We start from the raw sequence: 24,537 nt of genomic DNA, 5'->3' as shown, positions 1-24,537 counted from the left end.
AAAATTCTGAGGGCTTCCAGGCCAAAAAAAAAAAAAAAAAAAGTGAAATAAAGACAAGAGAATTAGACTGATGTAAGACATGTCAAAACAAACAAACAAAAAAACCCTAAAAAACCAAAACCTAGGACAACATACAAAGCAAGACAATAGTGAAGCTACATTTTTAAGAAACTTAAGAAAACACTAAGGCTATTATATACAACCAAGATATCCTTTAATACCAAGAATAAAAGGAAAATAATGTTGAACCCAGAAAAAGTCAGAGAATATTAGATAAATGTGTAATATAATACTAATATACTACTACAGTAGTAGTATAGTGTAATACTATATAATTGTGTAATATAAAAGCACCTAGAAGATGACCTTCATCCAACCAATAGATGGCTGAGAAAACTTAGGCAAAAGGACTCATCAGAAGCATTTCATATATTCCATATTCGAAATATACTTAATGATAGAATTTAGATATTTTCTGTTTTGAGAAAAGTAGAGAAATACAATTAAAAATGTGAAAGGGATGGATGCCTGCCTGTGTGGTTCAGTCAGTTAAGCATCCGGCTATGAATCTCAGCTTAGGTCTTCATCTCAGTGTTGTGAATTCAAACCCCACATTGGGTTTTTCTCTGGGCATGGAACCTACTTAGGAGAGAAGAGGGAAATGCAGAAAAAGAACAATGACTCTCATTTAGTAATGGGTGAGAGTTAAAGGATGGGATCCAGAACTGATACCAAGATAGTAAAAGTTTAAGAAAGAAAAAAGGGGATTAAAAACTTAGAAAATATTATAAAGCCATAACTAGAATAAAAAATATAAACTTTCCTACATACCAAAAGGAATTTTTTTTCAAAAGCAAAGAGGGCACCCTAAATAGAAAAAGACAGACAGCAATTATAGTGTAATACATGCAAAAACTGTAAAAAATAACAGGATTAAGTCCAAACATTATCAGTCATACCAATAAATGTGAATGGCTTTAACTTAAGGTCAAAGGACAATTTCAAAAAAGATTACACTATACAAAAAGAACACAATGTTAAAATCCACATTTCATATTTAGGATAAAACAGGTATGAATATCTACACAACAAATAACATAGCAATCACCTATTAAAACAAATACTACAGGGAATGCAAGGAGAAACAGAGAAACACTACTAACAGAGACTTTAACACGCAGAACAAGACAGGTGAACAAAAAAAAAGGAGGGATAGACAAGACCACATAAGGCGAATTTTTGGATATATATTGAATACTACACATCTTAATAATAGAGAACATGCAATCTTCTCAAGTATACATGGAACATTCATATGGGTATGCAAAAATTTGATCATATATTAGGTCACAAAGAAAATATCAGCAGGTACTGTAATATTACAAATAATACTTGCCAATCACACTGCAATAGAAATAGAAATTAAAAATGCAACCAAAGAGGCTCTTCCACTTAAAAATTAAAGATATTGCAATAAACAACTTGGGCAAAACAGGGACTCGAAACAAAAATTACAGAATTTCTCACAAATAATCATAATAAGTACACCTGTAGGATTACATTCTAAGCAGTGATCAGAGAAAATTTAATGCACTAAATACCTGTATCAATTAAAAAATGAAAATTAGTTATATTCCCAACTGAAAGAACCAGGGAAAGAACAAGGTAAAACAAAACCCAAGGAAAAAATTAATAAATATGAACAGAAATTTAAAAATTTTAAAAATCAACATTAAAGAGGTAGAGAACAGAAAAACAGTTGGTCAAAGTAATCCATAGAATCCTGGAAAAATGAAACAACATAGACAAAATATTTGCTAGTTTAATAAAAAAAATAAAGGGGAGAAAGTGCATATATACAGAATAAGAAATAACAACAAATAACCATTGATACAGAGGGAAAAAATTTTAAACATAAAAGATGCCAATTCAAATGAAACACATCTGAAAGCCTAAAGAACATTTTCTTAGAAAAATATGGTTTAACAAACTGATTTCCTGTAAAGATAGAAAGCTTACAAAAACAATCTGCATACAAGAAATAAAATTACCAAAGAATCACTCCACTAAAAAGCACCAAGCCCAGATGGTTTCATGGAGGAATTGTTAAATTTGTCTACATTAAAAAAAAAAAATGTTTGCAAGATTAGAAAAAAAGCATGAGCAAATTCAAAATCATGAAAAAAGATATAAAAATGGTCCTTAAATATTCACTCATTGTGAGAGGAATGCAAATTAAAGCTACAATGAGATACCATTTCTCACCCATCAGATTGGCAAAAACTCAAAAGCTTGACAATATATTGAAGTTTTGGGGAAACAAAGTCTCACATTCCTGGTAGAATGTAATTTCCACAACCTTTATGGAAAAGAATTTGGCAATATGCAGTAATAGTACATATGCATGTCTTCTGACTTAGTAATCCCATTTCTGGGAATTTACTCCGAAGGTATACTACAAACAAAACAAATATTTAAGATCATTCGCTGTACATTCGCTGTAACATTACCTGTAGCTTTGCAAAACACTGAACTACTTAATGCCCAAGCATAGCAGATTGACTGGATAAACTATGTACATCCACACAGTGGAATGCTAGGCCACAAGGGATTAGGGGGAGAGGGGGTTCTGGGGGGATCTCTATGAACTTAAATACTTAAATACAGTGACTTCTGGAGATGCCAAGTGAAAAAAGCAAAGTCCATCAGAGCGTTACGTGAAATACCTAATAAGCACGAGAAGATGCTCAACTTTGTCATTAGGGAAATGGAAATTTAAACCACAAAATACCACTTTGTATCTCTAAGAATGTTTATATTAAAAAAAAAAGTCATTAACAAATGTAAGAGAGGATATAGAGAAATGGGAACCCTCATATATTGCTAGTGGGAATGTAAAGTGGTACAGTCACTTGGAAAACAGTATGATAGTTTCTTAAAAAAATTAATCACACAACCCAGCAATTCCACTCTTACGTATTTACCCAAAAGAAATGAAAACCCATGACCACAGAAAGATTTGCACATCAATGATCCTAGCAGCATTATGCATCAGGGCTGAAGAGGAAGCAATTCAAATGTCCATTAACATTAAATGAGTAAAAAAACAGGAGTTCATATAATGGAATACTATTTAGCAATAAGAATAGTGATTAAAAAAAAAAAAGGAATAGTGATAGAAATGCTGACACATGCAATGACAAGGATGAACATAAAACCATTATACTAAGTAAAGAAGCCAGACTCAAAGATAATATTGAAAGAATCTATTTATATGAAATGTCCAGAAAAGTAAAGTCTATAGAGACAGAAGTAACTAATGGTTGCCTGGCACAGGGGAGGAGGCAGGGTGTAGTGGGAACACAAATTAATCGTAACCAGGCGTGAGCAAGTTTACTGGAATGATGAAAATGTTCTAAAACTGGGTATTGGTTAGGTCGAACAATTCTTTAAAATACGTGAACTTTGTCAATTATACTTCAGTAATTATGTTAAGGATATAAGGATATATATGTGTATTTTACAATATGTACAATATGCATCAAGGAGTTGTTTTTAGAAAGCAAATGGAATGGCTGGCCCTCCCAGTTTTAGCACTGAAAGTCCAATATACTGAGAAACTTCAGTCCTGGACAAAAGGGCTGATCTCTCTATATGTATGCTACCTTTACTGTAAGAAAGGGAATGAGAAGAAAAAAAAAACAACCTTTATTACTTTTCTTCATAAAAGGAAACATGGTGGGCAAACAGTGAAGCTGGATATGTATGAAGGGGCTGGGGAATGGGGCAGAAGGGATATAAGAGAGTAACACTTCTCAGTAAAACTTTGGTATAGTTACGACTTTTTGAAATATGTTAGTATTCCATGTATTTTAAAAATGTAATCAACAAGGATGCAAAGTGTGTATGTAGGAGGGACCTTAAACTTAGAAAAAAACTAAAACCAATGAATCCAATTTATTTCAAATAAATAACATAATCACAGTGAGAGAAAAAAGAGTTAATCCAAGTAATTTATGAACACAGCATGTAATTATATATTCTTATTTGGCAGAGTAAAGGTAGGGAGAGAACTGCAAACAAGCTTTTAAGTGTTCAGTGACATGGGCAAAAGCAATTCTAAGAACTGTTTTAGATGTACTATGGGACTGACCAAGTGAATAAATTCACTTGTGCCAGAATTCTGAAAAAGCAGAAACATAGAAATATGGAACCGGGAAGTCAAGAAAAGACCCCTAAGGATGGACTGAAATTGGAGGTATTAGTGTGAACTCATGATTTCTGAAATCAAACACAGTGTGTATATAAGCACGTGTAAACTGTACACGGCATGTGCATACTTATGTTTACGATGTACATGCATTTCCTAATTCTGTCTGAATAGGCCTAGAAGCAGATGATACCCAGCAACCAGATCTATGTGTCTAATAATATTCCCCAGGGTTTCTTAGAGAAATCGCCGAAATCCTGATCCTAGAACATCTTTTATTTAAGAGAATGTGCTAAATAAATAAATAAATAAATAAAACTAAAACGGATGCCACAAGGACACAGGAGCCAGACTGAAGGAGCTCCTACTGAGCAAATTTAAGACAATTTAAGCGCCAAAGTAATGAATTCTAAGCCACTGAAAAAACAACCAAGAGTCCAAAACAATAGTAAATATAAAACTGTACGCACACCTGTATAGATGAATGAATGGATAGCTGGGGCAGAAAGGGTTCCCGCTGACAGCAGAATGCTGAGTGCCAAATGGTAGATGAGGACAGAACACTGGACTCAGAAAAATCAGTATTTTCCCAATTAGCGAAGAATGATAAGCAAAAATCACCAAAGGCTGCTAAATCCTGGTGGAAAATTTTGACGTTATAGCATGGGCTAAAGAGTCTTCTTCAGATTGTTTATTAAACACAAGGTATAAAAACAGTAACTATATATTAGAGAAACTGAGAAACACCTTGACCAGGTGACCAAAATTTCTATCACCAATGAGGAGCAGACAGACACTCCTGTGCCTCCAGATGTGATGCTCTGATGACAATGTTGGGAGTATTCTGAGAATGAATAACCTGAATCTCTTGCAGAAACCGCCAAATTCTACTGGCGGGGGGAAGGGGGAGCAAAAGACTACATTCTCCAAAAACATGTTGTATCAATGCCATAAAAAACAAAGGGGACATGGAAATGATCCCCAGTGGAGGAGACTTAAGGGCAAATGAACAATCAAAAGATAAAAACAAAAATGGTAAGGTTTAAGCAATAGGGGAATCTGGGTAAAAGATATATTGATGTTCTTTGTATTATTCTTGCCAATTTTCAGTAAATTTTAAATCATTTCCATATAGAAAGTTAAAAAAAAAAAAACCCAAAAAACAATTAGGAACTGATACCAGATTGTGAACCTCATGTTTTGCTAACAAGGTTATTAAACTACAATCATTTAAAAAAAAAAAACAAAAAACTACCATTGACTATTATATCATTTGGTTTTAAAAAGTGTGAAGAGGGGCATTTTAAATATCCAAAACATAGTAGTCATACCCAAAAAAAGAATGGTCCTTTAAAATGCATAAATTTGTATTTAAGAAAAAGACATCACACTGTCATATTTTTCTCATTTCCCTGTGGACAAGGGGAACTTTGTCAGTGTGGAGTTAAGGAATTAGAATTCTAAACAACATATGTTTTCAGCAATGGATGAAGTACAGATCAATGGAAAGAGCATGAAGGCAAGCATGTAATTCAAATCCTCATGCAGGAAGTTACCAGCTTTGTAAACTAAGTTCCCTTAGCCAGTTTCCTCACTTGCAAGGCAGATAGTTTAATCATGGGACTCTTAAGAGAATTAAATTGAATAAATGTATCTAGAATAGCACTTGACACAGAGAAGGGTGCTCAAAAAAATGTCTCCTCCTCTTCCTTTTCTTTCTGTTCTCTGGAGATGACTGGGGCCATATTCGCCTTTTCCTCATTGATCCAAACGTGGCCCCATTAGGCTTATGTTAGGAAACAGCATTTTCCTGAGGACCTCCCTTCTGAGTAAACTTTTTGGTCAACTTCATGAAAATGGAAGCCAGAGATATTGGACAGTGAAATGGAAAGACAGATGACTTATAAAATCAGATGACTTGGGGAATGGCTGGTTAACTGATGAGTTCTGTTAAAGAGGTCAAGGCAATTGGAGGGAAGATAGTGTTAGTCTGTATTAGAAAAGTTTGCTGCTCAAAAAAGATAAAACAGTACTTTTTCTTCATATAGTCACAAGTCTATTCTGCAAACAACCATCTAATACCAAGAATGAATAATTTATATAAAAGTAAATTGTATTAAAGTCACCAATTCCATTTGTTTTACCAGCTATGTATTTTTGGGAAAAAAATCAATTCAATAAAATGTCCATAAATGAGATTGGATGAGATTTCATCCTATTGTCTATTGGGGTTTTTTTGGCTTCCTTTCATATATTTTCTGTTCATATCTAATAGGATGATTTCCTTTTATACTGCCAATGATAGTAATTCTTTAAAAATCTATTTTTAAAAATAAAGAAAAAAATTAAAAAAAAAAAAAACCTAAATTGCATTATAGGAAAGAAATTTATATTGCCAAACAGAAATTTAGTTTTAACACTTAAAATCTTTATAGAAGATAAACAAATCCTGATTTTCCCTTTATTTTATCATAATTGAAAAATGAAATCACTTAACATGATCACTTGACACATAATTTCCTTAAAACTTCTCTCTGGTGAAACAAAGCTCTATATACTTAAAGAGTGTATATAACATTTATAACACCCATGACAATTTCAAACCAACTAGCACTGGTATAGCTTCAAATTACTATTAGTTGTGGCTACTGTTGGAAAAAGGGTACAAAGCTTATTGGGGCCCAGCATACCAGAAAAACTTAATTTTATACTGTCATAGAGTTCAAGAACTGACATTATAGTGTGAAGACACTATAAACTGCCATTTCTTTCTCAGAAGTCTCTTAAAACAGGCTGCAAAAATATTCAGTACCTCATATATATTAACTAACAAAAATATTTCCATTCATTACCTTTGCCCAGAGTGATTAAGGACCAAAAAATAGAATTCTTGTTGCTTTATTATCTGATAAACTGCTAGTAAGCTCCCGTTAGAAGTTCTTTAGACATTACACCAAGTCATCTTGGTCTTCTGATCATATATATATTCATATATATATACTCATATATATATATGTATTTTTTCAAGTAAAGAAATGTTTAACAGATGTAAACTATTTATTGAATATTTGCCACCAAATATTGTTAAATACATTATCTTGCAGCATATCGCTTTCAAGTTAAAATGTCAAACAAACACCAATATTTACAATTCTTTTAAGGAATGTTATATAATGACACATTAAGGCGTAAATTCTTTTGGCTTATAATTCTTAAAAGAATGATAATAGCAAAAGTGATGCAAAATCTTCAGTGTGAGATTATGATTAAGCTACATTTTACAAAAATATGGTGTAAGATGGCAATAATCCCATTCAACATCCTGGATTAGATCCCTTCAGGAGGGACTGATAATTTATACAGTCAAACTTTAAAATTTACAGATAAAGGCAGTCCAATACTGCCACTGAGAAGTACATCTCTTAACATATACAACTTTCAGGCCACAGTTTTGAAGGTCTGAAGTATCAAGTTGGTTTGATGAATTAGTCGGTTGGCACTTATGAACACATTTATTGCCCTGTTTAAAAAAAAAAAAAGGCATTAATTTTATCCAAAAAATTCATCCTTTAAAAACATTTATACTTGATGCCATCCACTAACAGTAACAAGGAAATCAATTTAGAGGGAGGGGAAAAGGCAAGTTAGTACTGAGGATCGTGTTTTATACCAGCTTGGAATTGAATGATCCTGCATCATTTCAAACTATCTAGGAATTACTGCCCCCTAGTGGTTCTGGCTGGCAATAAGGTGTTGATGGGCTGCTAATGATAGGTGGCGCCTCAACAACCAGATATCAGGAGGTTGAACAAGTAACTGGCCAAAGAGGATTTAAATGTAGTCTCTAGCTGACTTCAAGGTAAGTTACCAAAATAGTATCTGCTCCAGTATTATACTCAGCCTCAAAATCTCTACATTAGCGGACAACAAATTCGAAAAACTTAAATTCAAAAAACTTAACTACTTTTTTGTAAAAGTTACTTTACATTTGATTTACACCATCTCTCAACTTCTTTCAAAAACAAAAAACTAGAATTCTAAACTACTTTCAGAATAAATCTACTTTTAAAACAAAAAAATCATGTAATTTCAATATTTAAGAGCTAACAATATATAAAAATATGTTCTTAAAAATTACTTTGTGCTACACACATTTTTCCTATCAGCCCATCTTCATGTTACTGGAATAAAGAACTGATGCCCTAGTCCCACTGTGTGGTCTAATCAGTTTCTCAGTATCATAGCTAAAACTTCTTTATTCATCCTAGACACTTCTCAGAAAAGAGGGACCAGAGAGAATTAGCTGTACCTATGCAAATTCATCCCCTTATTGGAAGAGGGCTCAAAGAATAGGCTCTATTAAGTTATCAGTTTCAAGAAAACAGGTACAAAACTAAATCCAAAATAATGGCACATTATTCATATATGAATAATGAGACTATGATTAAGCTACATTTTACAAAAATATGGTGTAAGATGGCAATAATTATCAAGAAGCTAGTGAATGGAGAAAAAGTAGTAACCGGGAGCTGGAATAATCCATATGTAGAGTACATAACTTCAGATTAATGAAAATTAGGCTCTAAAGGAATTTCTACCTTTCGATGTGCTTATTTCACGATAATTCTTAGTTAGAATCAGAAATAAGGATCCCATCATGTAAATTATTCTTTTGATGTGTTTTGGTTATTCTGGTTTAGCAGTGGAGACCAAGAAAAAAACAGATGTAAGTTTATTTTCAGAACACACCTGCAAGCTTATTAAACTAAGCCATCAAGGAGCATTTCCCCTAGATATCAGAAGAATAACAAAACCACCAATAAAATGTAGTTCAATGCCTTTAATTCATAATAAAAATTTAAAGATTTCAGCCTATTTGAACTGTTAAAAATAAATGAAAATTAACAGACTCTTCTAATGTATTTTTAAATATTATTATCACAATATTGTAATGTTTGACATGGATGTAAGAATTCTTAAACTTCAATGGTAGAATAAAAAGTTAGATGTCCCTGCCAAGGATACATGAAATAATCATTATTTAGGTTGTTTTTATGACTTTAAGAACTGTCAGAAAATGGTCTTGTCCACAGATTTCTAGTATTCTACCTTATGAAAAACTCTCGATAAGGCAAAATGCTATAGAAGACATGGCCTCTCTACCAGCTTATATGTTATATGTACATGTGTAAAATGTATATGTAAAAACACAAAATGTCTTTTGGTTTTCTGGGGTGTTGTATAGATAACTCTATGTAAACCTAAAAACATCCAATTTACTTTTATATATATTACTTATCTTATAGAACAACAGTGAAAGTCTCCCTCCTTCTGAAAAACGGGTCATAACCTTTGTAGTACTTTTAAATCACCTGAACACTTTCTATTAAAGACTTAAACCCTGATCCCACTCCAAACTACCTAAATCAGACCTCTGAAGTTGGGACCAAGGCGCTGGAATTTTAAAAAACTAAATCAAAGTGATTCTAATGTGCAAATGGGACTGACAACCATTGCTTTCATTAACTTTAGTTCTCAACAAACCTGGCAGTATTAGTACTATCTGGAAACTTCTTAGAAATGCAAATTCTTTGGGCACCTGGGTGGTTTAGTCAGTTGTATACTGGACTCCTGATTTTGGCTCAGGTCATGATCTTAGGGTCATGAGATCTAGCCCCAAGTCTGGCTCCACAGGCAGTCTGCATGAGATTCTTTCCCTCTGCCCCTCCGCCAGTTTATGTGCTCTCCCTCCCTCTCTTTTAAACTGAAGGAAAAAAAAGAGAGAAAGAAATGCAAATTCTTGGGTCCACCCTAGATTTGAGAAGGAAAGAGGGGCTCCAAAAACAATTATATGTACATGTGTAAAATGTGTATTTTTTTTCTGTAATAAGCCCTCCAGGTAATTCTGATGCGTCTAAAGTTTGATAACCAGTTTCAGGTCTGTAGGCCAATAAGCCAAATCTCACTTCCCATGTTTCTGTACAGCCTACAGATAAGAATACCTTTACATTTTTAAATGACCAAAAAAAATAGTATTTTGTAACAGGTGAAAATCAAACAAAATTCAAATTTCAGTGTCTATAAATAAAATTTTATTAGAACACAGCCATAATGTCACTTGTTTCCAAACTATGACTGCTTCTACACCACAAGAGCAGAGGGGAAGTTCTTACAAGCCCACCAAGTCAAAATACTTGCCATGAGGTCTATTTCAGAACAAGTCTGCCAACTTCTGCTCTAGATAAGTTATGGCTAGATTATCAACCAACAGTCTTAGTTATTAGTTAACTTGCGTATGAACAATATAGGGCTTAATTTATATGGTTTTAGTATTCCATAAAACCACATAATTTAATTTAAAATAAAAAAGGATGATAAATGACACTACTTACTTGCCATCTTTAAAATAGGTTTTCAGAGTATCACTGAAACTTTTGGAGTACTTTACAAATTCTTTCTTTTGGTGTTCAAGTGCCTACAGACAACAGAGTAAGAAAAAAAAAATACTAAATAAGAAAATAATAAAAGCCAAAATCAAAGAAGAGGTTACACAGAATATAGGATGGGCTTTATATTACAAATTAGAATTTTTAGAAGTATTTACTTAAACATATTTTATTTCAAAGACAAAAGCAGTGGTTAATGATACGAAACTATTTTCAGTAATCAAACCATCTTAGTATTGAATTCAATACAACTACTAAGTGTAAATCAACAACATCTAGCTGGCAGCTTATACAAGGCTTCTACAAAACTTACCCTGCGGTTCTGGTATTGATACTTCTTGAAGACATTATTCACCGTGTCAAGAAGTTCTTTTATTGCACTAGCTATATCCCTGTTGGATAAGGAAAAAAGAATCTTCTTAAAATCAGTTGTATTCGGAAGAGGGGTATGTATTTTATATATATATTCCCCGCCCCCAGGATTACTAATCACACTGTTAATTACCAAACTAACACAGCATCAAGCCCAAACATCTGACTAGTTGGTTGGATGGAGTTTTCGCCTGTACCCTTTTGTGATCCTGACTTCTCTTGCACTGCTAACCAAAAGTTCTGCAACTAATTTCAACCTTCCCAAACCAGTAACATTTCATTCAGCATTACTTACTCAAATTTATAAGAATTACCTCTACTTCTCACCTTTTCAGATATTTTTCCTTTCTCTGATGTAGCTGACTTCAAGCTACTATATTCTCTATATTTGCTATCTCATTAACAATTATATAAAATTTTAGTATTACATGTAACTCACTTCTGTATTTATCACCACTTCCAGTTACATAGTTTTGATGTTTAAAAAGAAATATTTCCTTTTCAGACATAGCTCTTCCAAGACACATCCACCTTCTAACAACTGCTTGTAACTCTCTTCCAAAAACTCTGCTGTTATTTCCTTTGGAAAATATATTTAAATTCCTGAGAGAGAAAATATCAGAATATTTTTCTACCTTAACCTTTTCAGCAATCATCCTTGGACTACATATATATCAAAACCTTCCTCCCCTTTTAAGCAGATAAAGAGAAGAAACCAGTAATTCTCATGAGTTGACTGTTCTCCCTATCCATTTTTTCCCCCTAAACTCCTCTTGTCTTTTTATCTATGCTCTTTTCAATTTTCATCTTCTAACTGCACAGCAATTTTTACTGGTCAAACTTCTGCTGTGCAAATGCAATTCAAGAGTGAAGATATGAATTATTAAGACATAAAACTAGACCATCCCAAACATCATCTTTCAGTACTTTTTAATCACAAAGGTCAGATTTCAGTTATTTCATACCTGAAACATTTCAGCTTTATTAAAGAAAAAACTGGAAAGCTCTGTATCCAGATTTCTGTGTGTATATGTGTGCGTTTCATAGTATATTTCTAGTAAATATGCATGTGGGATGTCTATGAATTACAAGTATACAGGATTTGGGTATTAAGAAATTTTTAGCCTACTCTGAAATAGTAATCACATGTATTAAATATTTTATTTTATTTATTTTTTTGTATTAAATACTTTAATAAATAATTACTTATTACCTCCTATATGTCAAACACTGATATCAGGTTGAACATTAAAAGATTTAAATAAGACAATGAATATTACATAGAAGTGGTATTTGTCCACTCATTTTTTTTTCTCTTTTTGTCTCTAGTTTAGGAATAGCTGTTTTAACTTACATAATTGTTCCTTTCATTTATAGTTTCAAGTAAGTTGGCTCCTGTATTGCTATGATTTGCATAAATTCACCATTGCTTAATAAAATGATGTCATAAGACCATGTCATGAGAAAAACAACAATTTCAACAATTAAGTATTTGGAAGGTTCTTCAAATCCAAAATGAACCCATTTAAAGCAGAATATAATGGAGCAAACTACAGTGATCAGTGAGGTGTTTATACACAACTACTTTGTAGAATACTAATTTGCTTTAAAAAAGGATTATAAAAATATGCTTCAGGGCTAATAGATGAACATGTATCCATATACAATAATGGCTAGAATCCATAGGTCAAAAGAGTATGAATTCTCACTCAACTGTAAAGGAAGAAAAAGAAAAAGAAAAAAAAAAAAGCAAGGGTTTTCTAAATGGTATCCCAGACTTACTATGAGTACTGGAAATCTATCTGCACCTTAAAAAAAAAAAAAAAAAAACCTTAAAAAATAAGCCCCCAGGTGATTTTGCTGATGAACCAAATTTGGAAACCTGTTTTTGGGATCCTAAAGCCTAGAACTAAGGTTTGATCTATTACTGGCCATAGAGCTTTACAAAGAACTCTACAGAATGACCCAGGCTGTTTATCCCAAGGCCTGGCCTTCTCTAAAAACAATCTATGTATGGCAATTTATATCAAATACTACATCATTTATATGTACACAGAACAGTATTTTCACTTAAGGTGCTAGGGTCTGTAGCAGGGAAGCTAAATTGTATTAGTAACTAAGGGTCTGTTTCCTATAAGAGAAAATAATCAGCTCTAAAAAATACTGCATACAATTAAACAGATCAAGAATTGGAGAAAATCTGAAGGTAAAATAACTACAGTGTAATTATAAACAGTCTGGAGTTAAGTGATTCTGTGACAAGGGACAGAGAGTAGGGGTATACCAGGACCAAATTTTAGCAATTTCCAACTTTTATGATGCAACTTTGGGGAAACATACATTCAAAAGAGAAGATGACAGGCATCAGAGAAAATGTAAACATACATTTTATCAAAAAATTGCAATAGTAGACTTTCTAATCATGTAACCCAAATTTATATAACATGTATTTATGTGAACATTCTAAAGGAAGAAAAGTCCTATGCTGTGTGTTTAGTTAGGTCTAGACTGGACATCTCTAGAAAAGCTTCTCTGAAGCCATCAGGAAAACCAAACTCTGGTGAATTTTAGAGCATGAATATGCAAATACATATTGTAAACAGTGATAAATGCATGGCTTTCTGGTTTATTAATTCACAAGTCTCTACTTGTCATCCATTAGAACGTGTAAGACCTAAAAAACCCTATAAATTAAATTTATGTATGTCCTTTCTCTCAGTTCTTAAAACTGTTACTTTCATCTTCATAAGCAGAAACTAGAGTAACAGAAGCTAAGCAACTTATCCAAGGTCACACAGCTAAATGTGGGAATGGAAATTTAAACCTAGGTCTGCTAACATACACAAAAATACCTAGACATTTGCTAGCTGACAGGACTCTTTTTTCTCCTTAATATAATCTATGAAATCACATATAGTACTTGGGATAATAAGTATTTGATACATGTTTCATGAAAAATACTGCTATAAAATAAATGAAGAAGATAACTAACTACCTTAAGTATGAAAAAGTAAAATATTTTAAGGTTTTTTTTTTTTGGACAGAGATCACAAGTAGGCAGAGAGGCAGTCAGAGAGAGGGGGAGACAGGCTCCCTGCTGAGCAGAGAGCCCGATGCGGGGCTTGATCCCAGGACCCTGGGATCATGACCTGAGCAGAAGGCAGAGGCTTTAACCCCACTGAGCCACACAAGCACCCCGAAAAAGTAAAATATTAAAAAAAAAAAACAGTAACTACACAGTACATTGTCCCTGAAGGATAAGTCATTTTTTATTTTGGTGCAATTTTATCTACTAATTTGTTAATTAACCATGGGGACAAGATGTAGCAAAATGTATCAGTATCTATCAGTGATACAAATAATTATACCTTATCTATGTTAATTTACACATGGTCTCATAAATATATATTATGAACAAACTTTCCAGGGCCAATTATACCTCCTAAAATGATTAAGAAATAAATTTTAACTGCCAATACTCTCAACTCAGTTGTGCAGAGTGCACTCCAGAAAACAGAACTGAAATATTACTACTGCCCCATAAATGAGAGACAAGCCCCTAATTCGGCCTCTGTCAATGACTATGGACAAGACTCTTGGCCTCCTGACCTCAACTTTCTTATGATTAAAATGTGGCTGTTTATACAGTGTTTTTCAAATGTATCTCTCTAAAGCTACAATGGGTTTAACAGAGATGCCTTAAGGACACCCCCAGAGGGGTAAGATGGTTAAAGGAGCAGGATGAGGGCTTTGGGCCTACCATATCTAGCCTAGCTTCAACCATAGCACTCTTCTCTCTCTTACCTACTGGCATTCTGTATTAAGATATCCTTTATCACACGTCTTCCAGATAGCTGAAACGTTCTTTAATCGCTAAGTCAGAACAGCATTACTCATCTCAGAGTGGGAAGCAGCAGAGAAGACCACGGAGTGAGTCTGCCTGGGTTTGAACCCAGATCTACCAACTTATCAGCTCTGTGACCTTGGAAAAGTTACTTAATTTCTTCACCAGTTATAGCAGCGTTATATAATACATTATATATGCAAAATGTTTAAAAAAGCAATGAGAAAGTAATTCTAATAAGTGACTGCTATTAAGGTGGCACTGATTCAATAAACCTTTCCTTCACTGATCTGAGGCAAAATTTGTTGGAAATACTATTTTTAAATGTCAGATCTTCACAGAAATGTAGAGAGATCATAAACAAATATATGATCATTAAAACAAAATCTTATTATTTGAAAATTCTAAAAATAAGTTGTTTAAACAACTATGCTTCAGATAACTGGCAATTTATCCTTTTATGAGCTAAACATGTTTACTTTATATCAGACTAAAAATAAAAATCCATAAACAGTTGACTATCTTCCTTTTTCCAATATTAAAAATAGTTAAAGGAAGTTGAGGCTTTCCTATAAGGGTAAAATATTTACCTCAGGATTTGTTCTCTGTGTCATGAATTTTAGCTAGGCAATGAAAAGTCTTTTTCGTACTTTCAGGTTCTCAATCAGAAGACCTAAAAGAGGAGGGTCGCTCCTTAATAGCTGGGTTGCATACCCATCACAAACTACACTTTCCTAAAGTGAGACTGTCTGCCCCCTATACCACTCAAAACAGGTGCCCATACTAGCTAAAATAGCTTTTTGCAATGTGAATTACGAAAAATACTGTTTCTAGGAGATGGATGTTAATATTTACTATAAGTGAACTTCTTTCCATTCTTTGAAGATACTTAGTATGATGATGCAGCCTCTTTCAAAAACAACAAAACCTGTGCTAAATCTTTCAATTTCTACTTGTGCAAAAAAAGGTTGCACTGCTAGTGCCACTCAATTATTCCCAATTTCGTATTATACCCAGTGAGGCTGAAGAAAATTGAGACTCTTTACTCATCCAGAAATTATTTATGGATTTCCCCCCTCAGTCTCCCACCCTCTTTAACATGAGGAGACTGCCCCTGATTTGAGAACCACCGCTTAAGCATGACCCTTCTTGCGGCTCCTCACCAGTCAGCCTCCTAGCCCCACGCGTATTTTCAGTCTTATTTAACCTGTATCTCAAAGGTTTAGGATTTGGAGATTTACAATTTGGCTAATATTTAAAAATGCTATTCAAGCCTAAGAATACACTACTTATTCTAATGACTTATGCCATTTCTGAAACAAAAACAATACTGGTGTTATGTTACCAATACTATAATTTTTTGCATTATTTTTTAGTTCAAACTATATTTCAATTTTTATACTTTTATTCACTGTTTTTATATTAACATTCTAAGAAATGTTATCATACTCTAAAGCCAAATACCACAGCTTAGTAGTATCAACATGCAGCACTTAAAAATTTCTAGTCTGATTTCAAATTAATATATTAATTTAATATAACATCATACCAAAATAAAACACCTAGCATGAGCGGTTCCTTTGAAGTACTTTCAAGAAAAGAAGAACAAAAGACAAAAGTTGCTTACTTGATTGTCTGCAGAAACCTCACTCTGTCATTGATCTCATCTGGGATCTTACTGAGAATCTGTTTAAGTGCTCGTGCCTTTTCATTTAGGTCCTGGAATTCTGGCTCTGGTCGTTCAATCATATACTCTGATAAAATAGATACATAATAAAAACCATCATGCAACTCCCTGCCAAATTCAAGTCTACAAATTCCCAATGCTGGTTAAAGAGGTGGAGGGAGAAGAGAAAGGGAAGGAAAGACAAGGCTGTAAGGCAGAATTCATTAAAGTTCAACTTAGCTCAGAAAAAGTATTATGGCTCTCCCCAAGTAAAAGTATCAGAAGATGAAAGACTAAACATTTCCAATTTGGAATAAATGGAAATTCCATGAAATCTTAAAACAAACAAATAAACAAGAGATAGGCTAAATCAAATTTATCAGGCTGTATTTCACAAGGAAACCTTGAAGTAGTAACATTCATAACAAATATAATGACGATATCTGTCAAGAGGGAAGAGTTTAATAAAAACCTCTATATTGAATATGTAATGAGCTCATATCAAAACCCAACCTACTAATATCTTCTTGAAATCTCACTTGAAAACAAAAATAACTTATACAGCTCTTTCCTCCATTATCATCACAATAATAACAATAACAGTAAGAAAGGGGAGGAGAAGGGAAGGGCAGAAGACCCATTTGTCAAATAAATACTTGGAGGAAGTGCTTTTCAACAACTTTAAGAAAATTACAGGAGACTCTGGCTACCTTCTACATCATCAGCTGCCATTCGAAGAAGGGACTCTGTGAAGTTAACTTCTACACTTTTTTTCTCTAAAATTTTCATAATGATGTCTTGTGTGAGTCCTGGATTTTCTTTTTCAGCCTATAAAGAAGAGAAAGCTAGTTTTAAAATATAGAAGCTCAATCAGCATTTTAAAGCCAAAACGTTAATTGTTTAGAATCTGCTGGGAACTTCTTAGAGTAATCAACTTATGACAGCAGAAATCTTGGTAAAGTAGGTGCGGTGACGGCATTCACTTATGTTTTGTCAAGAACTTATACATTGGTGACTTCTTATTACAGCCATGGTCCCATTTGCCATTTGAACATAAAGTACTTAACATTTCCTATTTCTCCTCTACTCTCACTTGCAATCAAACTAGTAACAAAAATAGAAATAAAGATTATACATATTTTGGTAATCCATCAATTACTCTGTTCAGTAGTTTAAATACACTAAGGATTTTTAGCTTTTTTTTCATTAGCTAACATTCCAACTAGAGGATCAAGCAATAACTCATCTTACCAATACTCTGCAGATTCTTTGCACTTAAATGAACAGAATGTCAGGAAAAACAAAAATGAAAACAGAAACACAGGATTTCTTTTGCAGGTTTGATTTAAGCTATAGCATCCTTCACTTTCCCACATAACAACTTTCATTTCCTATTGTATTTCTGTAGCAAGAATATCTCCTTTTATAGCAAGAATAATTTACAGAACATCATTTAATCTTTTTGCTACCTCCTGAGCTTATTTCACAGATCAGTTTGCATTAGTTTTATGTTATTTACACTCACTAGGGCACTAAAATCTTCTAGCCATCTCAAGACTGAACACAGAAAGTTCTGAGTTTACCAAATTTAATTTTCAGATTTGGGTTTTCCCCAGTAATTCTGTCCCATTTTATTATTTTAAAAAACGTTGTTTCTTTTAGGATGCCTGAAAATTTTAATTATGCTGATGATTTCCTATCTTTTTTACCCAATATTAAATAGCAAATAGAAACACAATTTATGATCCTAATCAGACAGCAATCTATTTGTTTCCATATGTGTCAAGCACATTTAACGTCTGTCTTTTCAATTCCATTCTGGTATCATGGCAGATCCAGTTTTCTTCTGTTTCTATTGCTCTTTCCATTATAACATCTTGTTTCTTATTAGGGTTGAGGTATCAAAAACTGAAAGGTTTTGGAATGGAATGGGAGAAGAAAATATTCACATTTATCTTAATCCTGGGATCATTTTAACTGCTGTCATATGCTAGTCAAGGAAATCATTTTGATAGATGTTTAATAACAATAAAGTGTATCCTACTGAATTCCATGTCCTTTATAACCTGTTTTGATTTCCTCTTCCATGAATATACTTAAGATACAATCTACTTTTTAAAAACAAGAGTTACCTTAAAGGAAAAGTTGTACAAATATGGGTTAAGATGGTATCAGAATTATTAATTTGGTGACTGGCCACAAAACTATATACAGTATTTAAATAAGCCAGTATTTGATAAAGTGGTCTATTGTCTTTCTCTAGCATTAAATTAGCTATACAATGCATCATCTTATGAGGTAGGGGAATACCCTCCATGTGCTTACAAATTATGCCAGGAGAAAAATAATCTCTCTGATTAAGTTATAATAAACTGCTAAAATCATTAAATGCTAAGTCTGAGATAAAGTTTTCAACACCAAGTTGGTGTGGAGCCCCAAACTGCCAAAATTGGAGCATTACAGAACTCTTACACAGAGGTCTCTCACACAAGTGTTTTTCATGCAAAGAAAACAGTGGCTGGCTATGTATTAAGTAGGCAGGTTCAAATAACTTAGTAAGTACTTGTGTCCTAACAACTGTCCTTAAAAAATACACAATTTAAAAGAAAAACATTTTATTTCATTCTTAAATAACCATGATTACTTATTAAAGAGATGCATTCACCTGTTGGGCCCTACACAATTTCTCAAATGTTGGTATTAGACTGGATCCTGCCAGCCTCATTTCCAACCACAGATCTTCTTGTGGTACTTAATTTTTATCACAGCAATGGCCAAAATTCCGATTTCATAAAAATATGACATCGCTGAAAGGAATGTAGCCCAATCTAATATGCTGAAATTGCAAACTACCTCAAGCTAGCATAGTTCACAGTGTCAGATGTTTAATATCGTTGTGCTCCTTTAAAGTTTTAAAATAACTCATGGTACTCTTCTGAGTTTGCTGAGGGCCCCAGGGTGCCTCAGCACCTAGCCTGGGAACAACCGTCTTAGTATCTTCTGGCTGAAATCCTAATTAAGCTACTTAAACTTTTCATTTTAAAAGCTTTAAATTTACCCAATTCCTCTGACTAACAAAATAAATAGATCTGTGCTTAAATTGATGACTTTTAACTATCTATACCTTCAGGTTTTCTCCCAGAATACAACCTTGAATTCTGTGGGGATCCAATTTTTATGAAGAATCCAACTGTGAGAGAAAACTATCCCCCAGTGGCAGTAACATCCACGCTCATGATTCAGTGATCCTCAACAGCACAACCTATCAGAACTTTCCAGATGGGAAAAGAAAGTGAATAGATATCTTAAAAGATAATATTCATTAATATTTTATCTTGGAGAAAATAATTTTAATCCTTTTCTCATGATAATAAAAATAAATATTAAATTACCTTGATAAATGACACTTGTGGTCAAAGAACTAGAAATATGGACATATATTTTAGGAATATTAGTAGGGATATATGGGTGGGCGAGGCATTTATTTTATTTATCTTTTGAGAGAAAGAGAAAGTACAAGGTGGAGTGGGTCGGGGGGTGGGGGGGGGGGTAGAAGCACAGGAAAGAGAAGCAGACTCCCCTGCTGAGCAGGGAGCCTGATGCAGACCTGATCCCAAGACGCTGAGATCATGACCTAAACTAAGGGAAGATGCTTAACTGAGCCACCCAGGTGCCCTTTGGTGAGGCTTTTAAAATCTTTTTTGCAAATAAGCTGGTAGTTTTAGAAACACAAAAATCATCTTTTTAATGCATACCCTTTTAATTCCATTTGAAATGTAACAAATTAAATATAATAAAAATAAATCAATGCAAAACTAATTTGTATTCCTCTCAAAATAACTTCCACTTTCCCCAATTATTAATCAATGCATGGGTAATAAAATTTATCCATATGTTAAATCGGATCTATCACAGCCACATACTTTAAATATACTGTTTGCTTTTAAATTGTACTTTACTGTTAAAACATCAGATGTAAGCATATTTATAAGAAAAAACTTAATGAAATTCATTATTTTCTCTCTTTTAGAAATGACACTGAGGATATCATCTACTACTTCAGACAGTCCTCCTTATGAAGATCCACAGGAGAAATCTCTCTGTTCTTGCTATCAAAAAAGCTAAACACTGACTTTTCCATAACAATACTGTATTATGCAATAGGTGCCTGCCTTCCTTTCTCTGGCCACAAAGAAAATACTCAGCAAATTAACATAAAATAGTTTTCATCATGCTTCCCTAATAACCAAATATGCCATTACAGAGCCACACTGAAGCTCAAAGAAAAAAGAAAAAAAACTGAAGGTGTTATTTCATTCATTCTCTTCATTAACCCAATAATTTGTCAGAACATACTTTAATAAAGCTACTATGTATGTATACACAGGAACTGCATTTTAGAGTATTAATCACGCCAAAATAACTCTAATATATATAACGTAAATTCTCATGGTAAAGTAAGACAGATGTCTAGTGACATTACCAGTGCTAGCAGTTAAAAGTGGTATTAATAAACGATCTTTGTGGGGCACCTGGGAGGCTCAGTGGGTTAAAGCCTCTGCCTTCAGCTCAGGTCATGATCCCAGGGTCCTAGGATCAAGCCCCGCGTTGGGCCTCTGTTCACAGGGAGCCTGCTTCCTCCTCTCTCTCTGCCTGCCTCTCTGCCTACTTGTGATCTCTGTCAAATAAATAAATAAAATCTTTTAAAAATAAATAAATAAATAAATAAATAAACAAACTATCTTTATCATAAAAAGAACTCAAACTTGATTTATAGTTTTAATCCAATAAAACTTGATTATAAATTTATTCTAGATTTAAACATTAAAATACCTGAAATATAAGTTATTTTAGCTATTGACACGAACATAAACACAGTAAGTAAATAAAAATTGAAGTTTTAGGCACCATGATATGTACTGGGAAAGAAAAGGGGATGGATAAAGTTTTATATGAAAGAACGCACCCAGTATATATAATAGGGCTGTCCAACAGAAATATAACACAAGCAACAAATTTCATTGTTAATTACAAATTTTCTAGTGGCCATGTTACAGAAGTAAAAATAAATACATGAAATCATTTTAAGAGTACATCCAAAATATTATTAATTTCAACATGCAATTAATATAAAATACTAATTCCTGAGTTATTTTACATTCTTTACCTTATACTAAGTATTCAAAATCTGGTGTGTATTTTATACTTGGGAGTACAACTCAATTTGAACTAGCCATATTTTAAGTACTCAACTGCAACATGTAGCTAGTATTTATCAAACAGTTCAGGTCTAAAGACAACAAAAAATTCACTCTGAATGACTTGGTTGTATGCTTGCAATGTATCCTTAATCTGACTCCCACACAGGTCTTGTTTTCCTATCAAAAATACTGTTTTATTCTTATGTTCTATAATTAAGCATTATGAAAAACATCTTTTTGAGTTATAATTTTACAAAAATTTTTAGCAAGTCAAATAATAGAAAAAGAAATTCAAAAATATACTCTAAAGCTAAAGAGAAAAAACTCCAGTCAGTTTTCAAAGTACAAAGTGACAAAAAGATGAATGCAAAGGAAACAGCATTTGTTTTAATTCACTTCTGAGAAGTGTTTTAAGCTTTACAGAGTACACTAAAACAGACATAAAACAGCTGAAGAGATTTTCACTAAAAGGAAATAAAGTGGCAATTCTTACATGATATTCAGATTTATATACAACATACATTTTAATCATAATAAATTATTTGCACCTCACCTTAATGAAAGCTGCTCTCAGTGTCTGAGCTGCTGACAGGTTTACTCGTTCTAGCTGCAATATAAATTTTAAATCACTATTAGTACCAATTTCCTTAGAAAAGGTGCATTTTTGATATTCCAGTCTATAGTAATAACTCTGATACATCCATCATTTGCTCAACAAAAATACTTGCTAATTATTCTAAATCACCTTAATTCTTCAAATACACAGGTCATCTAAAATTTTCATTAGAAACCATGAGAAATTGAGGGATGTATGAATTCTTCATTCTTTTTAAAAACAAGACACACTCTACCTTAAAATTGGATTTAAGATGAGCACAGAATGCAAAATAATATTAAGTTATTATAAAAAGAATAAACATATTTACTTCAATTACTGAAAATAGGGTTTAAGATCAACTCTCAATGCTCTGTTGCCAGTATATGGCAAATTGAATGAACAGAAATGACCAACACCAAGAAAACATTTATTATTTAAGATTCTTTGTATTAATTACCTTACTCTTTTTAAATTATTTTACAATCCCTCAGTCAGGGATTAAGTTGAGGTTAGTCTATTTTATGAATTAGCAAACAGCACTGACACAAGGTTTGATAGTAAGTAAGGACTGTAGATCATCTGTCCTCTATGTTATCTGGATTTAAGAAAGGTTACCTAAAATACTGAATCAAAAGTTCAATCCCAAAGCTTTTAATTTTAATATAAAATATGTGAGGTTTACAATTCTGAAAGATACATGTCCTGGGGTCGGCTGGGTGGTTCAGTGGGTTAAAGCCTCTGCCTTCGGCTCAGGTCATGATCCCAGGGTCCTGGGATCGAGCCCCACGTCGGCTCCCTGCTCAACAGAGAGCCTGCTTCTCCCTCTCCGTCTGCCTCTGCCTGCTGCTCTGCCTACTTGTGCTCTCTCTAATAAATAAATAAAATCTTAAAAAAAAAGATACATGTCCTTATTATACACTTTACAGAATTCATTTTTCAGTGAGCTAAAAAAAAAAAAAATCCATTTGTTGAAAAGTTAAATGTTAGGCTTAAAATAACTACCTTCAGTTAAATTCCAATTTTTTTAGTCCCTAAAAATTGGGCCAATTAACTCAATAAAACTCAATGCATACATTTTTTATGGGGGACAATATTAAAATGTTCAAAAACAATGTTAACTTTTGTACGATTTTTATGCAAGTGCAATCTTTTCACAAAAATCTTATGAACATATCATACCTTGCAATAAATATTCCTTTCAACCCCTTGAGGCAATAAATGTAAGTTTTCCTTTATAAACAACATATATACACATATATATCTAAGGCATGGCCTACACTTTATTAAATCACTTTATTTTCTAAACAAGACAGAAATGTCAAGAACCTTATCTCCCTACAAGTTATGCACGCTAAGCAAAAAAGCAACAAAATGTGCCAAGATAAATACTTTATCTCCAAAAATAAATATCAGGCCATTTAACTCAGTTTTAAACTTGGCTTCTATAAATCCAGTAAAATCTAACATTGCCTTAGTAGATAAAAGGGAAGATACAGGAGGACCAGGTAGGAAAATACAGCAAAACAAAAACAAAAAAACCAAACAAACCACAAATGAACAACAACAACAACAAAAACCCTGTAAAATTGGTGAAAATAAGCTGCCACAAATGAAAAACTTTCATCTTCCACGGAATTCATTTAATTGTAATGAATCCTACTTAAGATTAAAATAGTAATTCAGCTCTTCTGATCTCAAGTTCTTGTTGTGTAAGGGAGGGAGAGGCAGGCAGACAGGATGAATGTTTCCACTCTGATAGGAACCATTTCCTTATTTGGGTTTACAGCACACTCTGACCTCTTTCAACAAGTCAAAGGTCTGAGTCACATATGTACCTCCAAGTATCAGCATTACTAACTCATTCTGTACTGCTCTGGCTGGTATGTGAAAGGGTCAAGGGAAGTAAAGAGAGGCAAAGAATAGTCCATGAAGAACTAATAAAATTAGCCAAGATAGACATCAGATTTCTAGATTAAGTTTACATACGTGTGTCTTAGAAAAGAAAGGGAAAGGCCAGACATATACTAAATCAGATCCGTGAGCTGTGAAGCACCTCAACCAGAACTCTGCTGGGAGTCATTCTGAGATACATTATATATCCACACATCTTGCAGTAAATCTACTAGGCTTCATTATGCATATGATACTCCCATTAGCCAAGGAGCACTAGGCATAACAGGCACATATATAGTTTTTGAAT

General features: G+C 33.2%; 1 protein-coding gene across 17 annotated transcripts in view; it reads right to left on the bottom strand.

The window, feature by feature from the left end:
• Window positions 1–1,266: 1,266 nt before the first annotated feature.
• PDCD10 (programmed cell death 10) overlaps window positions 1,267–24,537 on the bottom strand; it is a 49,263-nt gene continuing 25,992 nt past the window's right edge. For 13 of the 17 annotated variants that reach the window (XM_059163570.1, XM_059163568.1, XM_059163569.1 and 10 more), the window contains 6 exons: window positions 22,293–22,346; window positions 17,249–17,366; window positions 16,500–16,626; window positions 10,970–11,048; window positions 10,603–10,685; window positions 1,267–7,730 (listed from right to left, as the gene is read on the bottom strand). In XM_059163570.1, coding sequence (XP_059019553.1) covers window positions 7,649–7,730; window positions 10,603–10,685; window positions 10,970–11,048; window positions 16,500–16,626; window positions 17,249–17,366; window positions 22,293–22,346 — 543 coding nt within the window. In that variant the 3' untranslated portion in view covers window positions 1,267–7,648. Of the gene's footprint in view, window positions 7,731–8,808; window positions 8,902–10,602; window positions 10,686–10,969; window positions 11,049–16,499; window positions 16,627–17,248; window positions 17,367–22,292; window positions 22,347–24,537 lie in introns of all 17 variants that reach the window. The other 4 variants (XM_059163571.1, XM_059163556.1, XM_059163573.1 and 1 more) reach the window with 4 other exon arrangements.

Source organism: Mustela lutreola, chromosome 2 (assembly GCF_030435805.1).
Source record: "Mustela lutreola isolate mMusLut2 chromosome 2, mMusLut2.pri, whole genome shotgun sequence".
In the NCBI taxonomy this organism is placed as follows: domain Eukaryota; kingdom Metazoa; phylum Chordata; class Mammalia; order Carnivora; family Mustelidae; genus Mustela; species Mustela lutreola.
Note: the sequence above shows the minus strand (reverse complement) of the source record. Positions and strands in the feature narration are given on the sequence as shown.